Genomic DNA, 12,116 nt, shown 5'->3' on the forward strand with positions numbered 1-12,116 from the left:
TTTATAGAGACAGAAGGTGTATTTTCAGTAGTTGCCTTCTGAAGCTGGGGGCTGGGGCTGCAAATGGGCTGGAGGGAATCTAACTGGGTAGATGGAAATGTTGTAAAACTGATTTATGGTGATGTGTGCACAACTTGGTAAATTTACTGAAAAAAATCATTGAATTATATACTTGAAATGGGTGAATCACATGTGATATGTACAACATGCCTCAATAACGCTATGTATTTTAGAAAGGGCAGGTTCAGCGTGTCCCGTTTTGGCACTTCTCCTACACGATTTGGACTCCTCACCACCACCTTGGCAGGCACATGCTTTCATCCCTGTTTTGCAAATGGGGACAGACTCAGCACAGACTCGGCAATTCAAACACAGGTCTCCTGACCCCGACCATGCCTTGTGCCCTTCTTCCACAAGAAGCAGTCTCACAGTCAGGTCATGGGTCTCTCCGAGGTCCAGAGGTACTTGGTTGCCTCTAACTTTGTTAACCTAAAGGGGCTCCTTGTTAGACTCAGTATTGACTGCTGCTCAAAACAAGTAAGAGTAGGGTTAAACCAAGTCAAATACTTGAGAAATGGTGCTAAAAGCCACTTGAATAACTTCCTTTGCACTGTCTGGCCCATATGTTATTTTCCCCTGAAAACCAGAAAAGCCTACAAAGCAGTATGTGAGGACGGTATTGAGCAAGATTCTCTAAAGAAGGCAAGGCCCTCTGGGCTACTGAGCAGACACTGCCATGACTCAGCTTGGTTCACAGCTTGTGTTAGGAGTTCTGACGACAGGCCTGTAAAGCATCCCGTGATTCCCTGATGCAAGCCACTGTCCGACAATGCCTGCCTGTGATGCTGCCACCTCAGGCCAGCTGTGAGCCAAATGAGAACCACCGCTTTAGAACAAAGGTTAAACTCAATTGGCACATTCCGGTCATGGTCAGTGTAAAGGGGTCCACTTGCGAGCCAGGTAAGGATCTGAGAGAGGCGCCTCCTGGTCTGCTCATTGCCGGATGTATGCATATTATCACTTCCTGGTACATACTGTGTGCTGCCTGGGTGAGGCAGTCCCTGGGTCAGGGACTTTGCAGAGTTGCCTCACTGAGCCCACCACCAACTCGAACTTTCCAGAGGAGAATCAGAGGTTTAAAATGAGATGGCAGGGGAGTGGGTGGTAAAGTTGAAAAAAAAAAAAAAAAAAAAAAGAAAAAAGAAAAGAAAATAGAGACAGAGAGCAATGGTTGCATGGGGCTGGGATGGGAGCAGGGACTGACAGCAAACCGGCATGAGGGAACTTTCTAGAATAATGAAAGTGTCCTAAAAATGGACTGTGGCCATGCTCGCAGGGCTGTATAAATTTGCTGAAACTCACAGAAAGTATACAATTATAACAGATGAACCGTAGGACATGTAAAGGTATGCCTCCATAGAGCTGTTTTAAAAAGTGGTGATTGCACCCATTTTTTAAAAAATCTATAAAATCAAGTGCTCCTGCATGGCACAGTCAGTTAAGCAGCCAACTGATTTCGGCTCAGGTCATGATCTTATGGCTCGTGGGTTTGAGCCCTGCGTCGGGCTCTGTGCTGACAGTGTGGAGCTTGCTCTCTCTCTCAAAAGTAATAAAAACATTTTTTAAAATCTATAAAATGAAAACTGGTCTTTTTTTTTTTAACTTTTTAATGTTTATTTATTTTTGAGAGCCAGAGCATGAGCAGGGGAAGGGCAGAGAGAGGAGACACAGAATCTGAAGCAGGCTCCAATCTCTGAGCTGTCAGCACCGAGCCCGATGTGGGGCTCGAACTCACAAACCGCAAAATCATGATCTGAGCCGAAGTCGATGCTTAACCAACTGAGCTACCCAGGTGCCCCTAAAGGTGGTCTTTTAGAAACGTGATGACTCTGTCGCTTGGCCCTCTATCACACGTCTTTCTCCCAGTTCCAACAAAAAGAGTGAGTTCTAGGCTTCTCCTTCTCCCTCTCTGCCTCAACTGAAACCCGCCTATCTGCCTCCCAGCTCCTGGGACAGATGCTCTTAAAGCTTCCAGGAGGAGGTGGCGGCCCCCTTTCTCTCCGCCGCCACCCTACTCCAGACCAGACCAGCGGAGTGGGGGGGGCGTCTGCCAACACATGGCAAACCTTGGAGCCCCACTGCCAGCAATGGCCTCAAACCCTCCCAACCCCCATCCTTTGAGTGACACATGGTCACATGTCCCTCTCAATTCCTGTCACCCCCAAAGTCCCCAGGGGGCCGTGAACTCCGCCAGCAATCTATTTCAACAGCCACCCCCACGGTTCCACCTGAGGTCTTCCTCCTCCACATGCTCAGACCTGTCCTGAAAGAAATGCTCCTCCAACCCCAGTTCCTCCTGTAGTGGCCCATTCCATTCCCCTTGACAAGCCTGTCCCCGAGTGCTGTTTGCACTTCTGGACCTCTCCCTCTCTCCTCCGCCCGGACACTGCAGGCACTTGCCCTGGCGAGGCCTTACCTCCCCCCTCTCCCCCGCAACTGGCTGAGGGCACCAGATGCAGACCTTCCACCCACCTCGCCTCAGATGAACCCCCTCGAGGCCATCCAGTAATCCCACCCCAAAATGGAAACCAGAGAAACCCAGTTTGTCAAGACAAAATATGATTTAAATAACCATCATCACGCACACAGCAAAGCACTCAGCAGTTATTTAAATTGTGCCTGGTGTCCCCGTCCTTCCGCAACAAAAGGAATTTGCGGGAACAAGCGCTGTGTCAATCCAAGAAGGTAAACCTCCATCAAAACATGGGTTGAGGGGCGCCTGGGTGGCGCAGTCGGTTAAGCGTCCGACTTCAACCAGGTCACGATCTTGCGGTCCGTGAGTTCGAGCCCCGCGTTGGGCACTGGGCTGATGGCTCAGAGCCTGGAGCCTGTTTCCGATTCTGTGTCTCCCTCTCTCTCTGCCCCTCCCCCAGTTCATGCTCTGTCTCTCTCTGTCCCAAAAATAAATAAAAAACGTTGAAAAAAAAAAATTAAAAAAAAAAAACATAGGTTGAAAAGTCTGTGTAGGTTCTAGGAGGAAAGTTCTTTCAAATGCTCTTTTAATGATTAGTCTCCAAAGCCAAGAAGGCCAATGTTGGCAGCGGCTGAGGACAGAGCCAGGCCAGTAGTGCTAAGTGCTGAGTTCAGCGATGACTCAGCGCTCGCGTTTCCTCCGCTCGCTCGGCCTCTGTCCTCTTTACTCAAGGATGAGTGTTTTTCACTCTTTCTTTTGGGAAGCGAGTGCTTCCCTTCATTCTGTTTCGATATTATTTTACCAGGGGAAACTAGCACCGTTCAACAACAACAACAACAAAAAGCGGAAAGGGTTTTCTCAGAGGAAAGGGTCATTGGAACCCTATACTTTATAATGTTTAACCAATAATATTCTTTCTAAGTGGGTTGTACAAAAACCAGCGTGGCAAGGGGTGCTTGGGTGGTTCCGTCGGTTTTAAACATCTGACTCTTGATTTTGATTCAGGTTATGATCTCATGGTTCAGGAGTTCAAGGCCCTCATCAGGCTCCATAGCATGCAGCCTGCTTGGGATTCCCTCTGATTTCCCTCTCCGTCTCTCTCTTTCTCTCTCTCAAAATTAAATAAGTAACATTTAAGGGCCGCCTGGGTGGCTCAGTCGGTTAAGTGTCTGACTTCGGCTCTGGTCATGATCTCAAGGTGCATGAGTTCGAGCCTGGGATTCTCTCTCCCTCTCTCTCTCTCTGTCCCTTCCCCCACATGTGTGTGTGCGCTCTCTCTCTCTCTCTCTCTCAAAATAAATAAACTAAAAAAAAAAAAAAGGCTGACTGATGAATCATCCTGTTCACCATCGGTGACCTGTATTTAACACCTTATCTTTCTCCTGCCTGGGAGAGGGAGGAGAAAATTGAGAGACAGATCAGCCATTTACTCAGGTTGCTTCTCCGTAAATAGGTCAGGTCTGTGGTTAAGTACTAAGATGTTAAAAGGGATCATCTTGCCATGACAACAACGTTTCAGTCAAGCCAAATTTCTTGTTCGGCAAACACACAAAAACACTCATGAAACAGGTCATTCAATAATCATCACGTTCCAGAGCTGGTAGGGAGGTCTTCTAAACCAACGCCCTGCCTAACAGATATGAAAACAGACAGCCCCGGAGGGTAACGCGCGAGCAGTGCTGCCCAGGCCGTGGGTGCACAGACTCCAGGCCTGTGCTGTCCCGTACAGCAACTCCCGGGGCAACCGAACACTTCAAGTACGGCCCGTCCAAACTGCATAGATCGTGAATGTAAATGCATACCAGATTTTGATGATATAGCGTAAGAAAAAAAAAAAGGTAAAATATCTCATCATTAACTTTTTATATTGATTACAGTGCAATGATAGTTTGCATATATTGGGATAAATAAGATGTAGCAAAGTTACTTTCATCTGTTTCTTTTTATTTCTCAAAAATGTGGTTGGGGCACTCGGGTGGCTTAGTTGGTTAAGCATCTGACTTCGGCTCAGGTCATGATCTCACGGTTCGTGAGTTCGAGCCCCACATCGGCTCTCTGCTGTCTGTGTAGGGCCCGTGTCTGAGCCTCTGTCCCCCTGTCTCTCTAGCCCTCCAGCATGCACATGCTCTCTCTCTCTCTCAAAAATAAACATTAAAAAAAAAAATGTGGCTACTAGAAATTTTACCACAACCCACGTGGCCCTCCTACTAGACGGCGCTGTTCAGAGCTAGTCAGCCCAGGTTTGATCCAGGCTCAACCACCTGCCATCAGTGCCTCACTGGGTGGAGGACTGACTTTCTATGCCTCAGTCCTCTCGTTCACAAAGAGGAAACAAGAACTGGGCCTACTGTGCATTGCTCCACGACGACGGGGTGAGATGAGTTCACTTGTGGAAGCTCTCTTAGACGAGAAGCCAGCACAGCCTGCATCCTGTTTCTGAGAATTGACAGATTAACTGATGGTTTAAGCAACAACTTTACCGAACTCTAATTCACATAAAAGTCAGCTTTATAAAGTATACAACCCATGGTGAGCCACAGTCGGTTAAGCATCTGACTTGGGCTCAGGTCATGATCTCCTGGTTCACCGGTTCAAGCCCCGCGGTTGGGCTCTGTGCTCACAGTTCAGAGCCTGGAGGTTGCTTCGGATTCTGTGTCTCCCTCTCTCTCTGCCCCTCCCCTGATCATGTTCTATCTCTCCCTCTCAAAAATAAATAAACATTAAAAAAAAAAACAAAACAAAATATACAACACAGTGGTATCCAGGATATTCACAAAGTTGTGTAACCATCACCCTCTCGAATTCCAGAACATTCTTATTACCCCAGAGTCACTCCCCATTCCCCCCTCCACCCAGACCTTGGCAACCACCAATCAACTTTCCATCTCTACAGATTTCCCTATGCTGGCCTTTCATATCAGTGGGATCCTATGTGGTCCTTTGTGACTGGCTTCTTTCACTCAGCATGTTTTTACGGTTCATCCACGCTGAAGCCTGCTTCAGTACTTCATTCCTTTTTGTGGCCAAATAATACCCCTTGTATGGACGTACCACATTTGTTTATCCACTCGTCAGTTGATGGACATTTGGACTGTTCCCACTTTTTCACCAGCATGAACAATACTGCCATGAACATTCATGTACAAGCATCTGTGTGGACATATGTGTTCATTTCTCTGGATGCATACCTAGGAATGGAACTGCTGTGCCATGTGGTGACTCAATGTCTCACCTTTTGGGGAACTGCCAGTGATCCAAAATGGCTGCACCATTTTACGAGCCCCCCATTTCTCCACATCCTTGCCAACACACATCCTCTGGCCAGCCTTTGGGAGTGTAAATGACTTTTTAAAAAGTCTGTTCTATTGACAATGTGCAGGATTGTTTACAGAATACCAGGGTCATAAAGAAAAGCATTAGTCATGGTCTTACCTGGTGCCTATAATTATACCAGCCATTTGAACCTGCGACAATCACCACCCAGTGCTTGCCCCCATCCTCGGGATCATCCATGGGAACAGCACCGATTCCCAGGACCACGCTGAGCAACACAGCTCCTTCCCAAATCATTCTGTGCCTCAGAGTTCAACGGCAGGAACCTGGGGAGAAAAAAGCAGAGAGTCAAGCAAAAAAGGAATGACAAAAACAGAATATTGTTGGCCCCTGAGGAAATATCACAGCAAATGGGTCAAAAAGATAAGACCAGTTAGTCATCAGATAGAACAGGCTAAGGACAAAAATGATGACTGAGCAGAATTTTATCTTTAGCTCTGTGGCCCCTTTCCCTAAGGGGAAAAAGGTCTACTCATATCTCCCTCACTATAGGTTGAAGTTATGGGTATAAACCAAAGAATACTGTGAAAACTCTTTAATAAGTTTTTGTCATGGGCGCCTGGGTGGCTCAGTCAGTTAGGCGTTTGACTTCAGCTCAGGTCATGATCTCGCGGTTCATGAGTTCGAGCCCCGTGTCGGGCTCTGTGCTGACAGCTCGGAGCCTGGAGCCTGCTTCGGATTCTGTGTCTCCCTCTCTCTCTGCTCTTCCCCTGCTCTCGCTCTGTCTTTCTCTCTCTCTCTCAAAAATAAATAAACATTAAAAAAACTTAAAAAGTTTTTATCACAACTTGGAAATACAGCAGATAAAACTCACCACCACCACCACCAAAACTCACTGTATTAGAAGAATGTCTACCACACTGTATGAAATGTTTGCAAGGAAAGAATACATATGTAATGTGTGCGTAGAAAAATGTGGAGGGCAGACATAGAAATTTAACAGTAGATAGTGATTGGTGGCAGGTAGAATTCAGGATGATTTCCTCCTAGCTCTCTTTTTATTACAATTAACAGATATTATTATGCAATAAAGTTCGTAAAAATTCAAGCACTGAGGGGTAATTTATAAGTTTGAGTGAGTTACCTGGATAAGCTATAGTCAAACATTGGCAGCTCAGCTCAATGCCTTTGTACAATATTTACAACCATACACGAATTCAGTAAAGCAGGCAGAGCAAATATTTTATTCCTTGTTATAGGAAGGGGAGATTAAAGCAAGAGAAGTGACTTGTCCAATATCCAGTCAGCCAGCTCTGGCCAGAGACCAGAACCCATGCCTTCTGAATTCCTGGTTCAGGCTTTCTGCCACACAGTTCTACATTGAGACTTTATTCTTTTTTTTTTTTTTTTTTTTTAATTTTTAACGTTTATTTATTATTGAGAGACAGAGATAGAGCATGAGCATGAGAGGAGCAGAGAGCAGGGGAGACACAGAATCTGAAGCAGGCTCCAGGCTCTGAGCTGCCAGCACAGAGCCCAATGCGGGGCTCGAACTCACGAACTGTGAGATCATGACCTGAGCTGAAGTCGGACACTTAACCAACTGAGCCACCCAGGTGCCCTGAGACTTTATTCTTAATGAAGTACATGCCCAATTTTATACTGCACGGCCAAAACTTTAAAGTTTTAACACATAAGAGGCAGTACCCAGGCCGAGTCCCGGCCACTTTGCCTTACTCAGATCAGACACTGCCCTATGTCCTCCTGAATGTTATTCTAAAACAACAGCCTTCCTGTGACAGATACCAAGCCTGTCACACTAAGAGAAGAGGAAAACCAGTCTCCGAGATGTAGGGATTCGGCAGAACAGTCTGCAAAGCTGACCTCTGACACTTATGCCATTTGTCAAATAGGGCTCACTCACCCATTCACTTACTCATTCATTCATTCACCCAGTTGGCCAGAGTCTCCTGGACACCCACTCTGGCAAAAAGCATGCTGGATGCTCTGAACGCAGCAGGACAGGACAAAGCCTCTATCCTTGGTGAGCATGCTGCCGGCTAAGGGATGAACCACCTAAAAAAGCCTAAGAAACCACCCTTAGCATTCTGTACCTAACACTGCTAAAATTCAAAAATGGATTGAGTAGTGGATTTTCCCCCAAAAAGTGAGGAAACAGGAAGCCCTGAATCCAATAAAAGTTTAAAAACCTAACAGTGTCTTAGTCCAGTGCTTCTCCAACCTGACTGTGACCCACATCCTCTGGAGATCTTGTTAGGATGCAAATTCTGATTCAGGAGGCCTGGGCTGGACCTGAGTCTCTGCATTTCTAACGAGCTACAGGTGATGTCTAGGACTATATTTTGATGCAACAGCGTTCTTCATTAACCTTGGCGGGCTCTAGTTCACCTCTGGCCCAAAGTCTCATGACCTGAGGCTACTCTTTCCCCGCCACCCCCTCCAGGGTGATAGCCCCTCCAGGAACTCAATTCTTAACGTGTAACCCGAGTTGGTCCTAGATCCGCATTTCTTTAGCACCACGCAAGGTCTTCCACAGATGAACGGGGAACCACGATAAAATGCCCCAGATTTGTGTTTAAGCTTATTCAGAAATGGCCATGCTTTTTGTTTGTGCTTGTTTTAGAGTGAGAGAGGGCAGGAGCAGAGGAGGGGGATGGTGGGGGGAGGGAGAGAGAGAGAGAGAGAGGGAGAGGGAGGGAGAGAGAATCTCAAGCAGGTTCCATGCTCACTGTAGAGCCTAATGTAGGGCTCAATCCCACGACCCTGGGATCACGACCTGAGCTGAAATCAAGAGTCGGATGTTCAACTGACCGAGCCACCCAGATGCCATAGTTGGTCTGTTTTTTAGTATGGTATATGACAGATGAAGTCAGAGAACAGATGAGAGCAGCAGACTGCCCAGGCGGCCATCCTGGTACCCAAACCAGCTGGCCTATTAATGTATTAATGTGCACATGAGGACACTCTCCCAAGTCCTCTGGACCTGATGGGGGCTCGCCACAGGGCTGGGAGGTAACGGCAGAGGTGACAGTGACGACGGAGATGACCCCCCCCAGGAGCTCTTTGACCCCAAGCTTGCCAGGCGGCCTCCTCACTGCAGTTAAGCCTCCCTGGGAAGCCTTCCCCCGGGCCAGCAGCTCGCACCTTTCTTCTCTAAAAAGCTGGACAGAACTATTTTACCTTGCAGATCGCACCATCTCCCTCAAAACTGTCCGGCTCTGTCGCTGTCCTGTGTGCACAGCCAGAAACCATACATAAACCAGTGGGCATGGTGATGTTCCAATAAAACCAGGGCCAGGTCTCTCTGACCCGCCCCAGGGAGCGAGAATATACTCCCAGCCAGGCCACATGACGTGACGGGCACAGCGGCCGGTTCTTATCATCTTCCATCGGCAGTCATTAAGCGGGCTCTCTGGTGGGCACACCAGTCTCTTCCAAGTTTGGTTCACGTGACTTAATCACAAGGAGGCTCATTCCTCTGGAGGCCCTGCCATGTGACTTTTTCCCTTCATGTTTAGGGACAAAAAGAATATATAAAGGGACGCCTGGGTGGCTCAGTAGGTTAAGCATCCGACTCTTGATCTTGGCTCAGGCCATGATCTCACGGTTTGTGAGACGGAGCCCCTGTGTCGGGCACTACGAGGACAGCATGGAGCCTGCTTGGGGTTCTCTCTCTCGCTCCCTCTCTGCCCCTCCCTCTCTCTCTCTCAAAATACATTAAAAAAAAAAAAACAAAAAAAAAACCCAGAATCAAGAAGTTGGCCCGACTGTGAACCCTAGAAGGGACACCACCAGCTTAACTGCCTATATTGGCAAACAACACAGCAGGTACCGAAAAAGCACCGCCAGGTTATTTTTACAAATTCAAATTCATTTGTCATTCTTCTACTAATACACTAGCATGCTACCCCTCAGTGGGGAAAAGTGCTTTGTTAATATGCAAGTGACATTTTCATAGCTAACATTTGGCAACGGTTCCTGTCTGCGATTTTTTGTTGTTGCTGTTTCTTATGAACACGCAGTACGGTTTCTTGAACAGAATGGCAAGTTAAAGGCCTCACAGTATGACACTGAGGGAAAGTATCACTTAAAAAAACAAGTGTTAATACCATTTGGGGAAACATATTGGGGTCTAGAATGAAGATGAGTAACATAAGCTTTCCACTGCCTTCAGCAAGAACACGTCTCAAAGCAACCAGCCTCACCCGGCCATTTCCTGATCAGCAATACTCTTGACAAAGTCCAAGCATCAGGCAAAAGTCACAAATAATCTCATGACATGCCTGTGATTCTTGTTCTGTCAAAGAGAAAAGTTCACGAAGGCAAAGTAAATGATCCCTACTGAACTAGCTCTTCAGGATGGCTATATTTTTTTAGTTTATTTATTTATTTTGAGAAAGAGATAGAAAGTGAGTTGGGGAGGGGCAGAGAGAGAGAGAGAGAGAGAGAGAGAGAGAGAATCCCGAGCAGGCTCCACACTGCCAGCACGGGGCCCAATGCAGGGCTTGAACTCATGAACTGTGAGATGATGACCTGAGCCGATACCAAGAGTCAGACACTTAAGTGACTGAGCTGCCCAGGCACCCCCATGATGGCTATTTTTACAGTCCGACCCACCCACCCATCCATCCAACAAACACAGCACAGAACGGCGAACCAAATGACAGAATCCTTCACTGAGCTGACATTCTAGTGGGAAGACACACGACTGAAATCCACACGTTGTCAGGGGGGATGACCATCAGGAGTAAATATAAGGCAGGAGGCAGAGTCCAGTAGAAGTGGGAGGCATTATTTTTCAAAAGGGAAAGACTTGTCTACGGCCACACCACCCTAAACGCACCCGATCTCGTCAAAAGGGAAAGACTTTAAGGAAGTGAGGAAGCCCACCCATTCTAATGGCAAAATGTGTCCTCTACAGAGGGCTGTCGAGTTAAATCAGCCACGGCACACACTTGCGATGGGGCACTGTTTTAACCTGTTTTAAAACAGTGGAAAGATCTCCAAGGGGACTGTAGTGGGGATGTGTTTAGTCTGCTAACCATCTGTGGGGAGAAAATGACACAGACGCGTGTTACCCCTACCAGAGGAGAGAAGGTCTCCCCTACAGAGACACGTGTTCACATGCTGCACAGGGCGGCAGAGTGGGATGCTTGCGGGTTTCTGCAATGAGCCGCGCCATGTTCACTCCACCCAATCCTCGCGAAAGCCTGTGAGCCAGTCTCATCGCTCTATTCAGAGCTGAGAAAAGCGAGGCCGGACAGGGAGACAAATGAGCTGGTAAGCGGCAAGCCTGGGGCTGACACACAGATCTGGTCCAGAGGCTGCTTTTTTCGCTGTGTCACCTTGCTCGTCACAAAAAAAGAGCTGTTTATGTGGATGTCTGCAAAACCGGGTAACCACAGGTGGGTGCACAGCACCCCCTACCCAGGGCCCAACCCCTCCACCAGCAGGTCGTCCCCGGTGCTCCTCACCACCTTACTATTTTAAGGCACTTGTGGGCCATCTGTACAAGGAGCTCTTCTCTTAAAAGAACCTACCAAAGGAGAACCCGAACCACACAAAATCAAGACCATCGGTCAAACCTTTACGAATGAATTTTACCCGCCTCCAATGACAAGTCCTCTGCTGTTCCCACTAGCCCTGTGTCTCTCTCAGGCTACAGGGTTACACAAGGTCAGTAATTCCATCAAAGGACTCCACTTGACTTGAAGTATACTAGCAAGTAAGGTTCCATTCATTTGCTAGGTGTGGACAGAGTGCCCATTCTAGATAAACTGTCACCAGCAATACAAGTAATGAGGAGGCCCCAATCACAGGACTACCCCAAGTAGCACAGTCAAGTTCAAACCAACGTCTGACACCAAAGCCCCCACCTTAACCACCACTGGGTGTGACCTCAATGCCAGTCCCCAATTTGCTACTGACTCTTTAGAAACAGGGAACCATCAAAGCCAAGCAAAGCAGCTAGCTAGTCAAGGACATCTGAAAAGAACCTTCCGATCCTGAAGGTCTTTGATCCTGCTCTCTACTCTCCTGGGGCTTACAACAAGATCAACATTAGTGGACCCTGACTGACAGTATGCAAGACACAGGGAGAGATGATAAGGACCCATCCTTGACCAAACTGGAGTCAAGTCCCTCTGAGCCCCCTTCTCACTAGGTCTTGGCCTGGTGAGCTCAGTTTAGCAAGAATCAAAGCCCCCCTTTGATATCCAATCAAGTCCCACTTAGTAATTTTCCGTCCACTGACCCCGTCCACCTTTAAATCCTAGCCATCCTTGCTGTATTCTGAGTTGAGCTCAGATCTACACTCAAGCACCTGTCCCTAATAAAACTGCTGGAATAA

At 47.5% G+C, this 12,116-nt stretch overlaps 1 protein-coding gene across 1 annotated transcript in view; it reads right to left on the reverse strand.

Annotated features, from left to right (window-relative positions):
• Positions 1-12,116, reverse strand: part of LGMN (legumain) — a 35,830-nt gene that overhangs the window by 19,719 nt on the left and 3,995 nt on the right. Inside the window, exon 2 of the mRNA XM_040478067.1 lies at positions 5,906-6,071. Within this exon, the coding sequence (XP_040334001.1) occupies positions 5,906-6,043 (138 nt within the window). The 5' untranslated portion in view covers positions 6,044-6,071. The remainder of the gene's footprint in view (positions 1-5,905; positions 6,072-12,116) is intronic.

Source organism: Herpailurus yagouaroundi, unplaced genomic scaffold (assembly GCF_014898765.1).
Source record: "Herpailurus yagouaroundi ecotype Mexico unplaced genomic scaffold, PumYag 141, whole genome shotgun sequence".
NCBI classification, from domain to species: domain Eukaryota; kingdom Metazoa; phylum Chordata; class Mammalia; order Carnivora; family Felidae; genus Herpailurus; species Herpailurus yagouaroundi.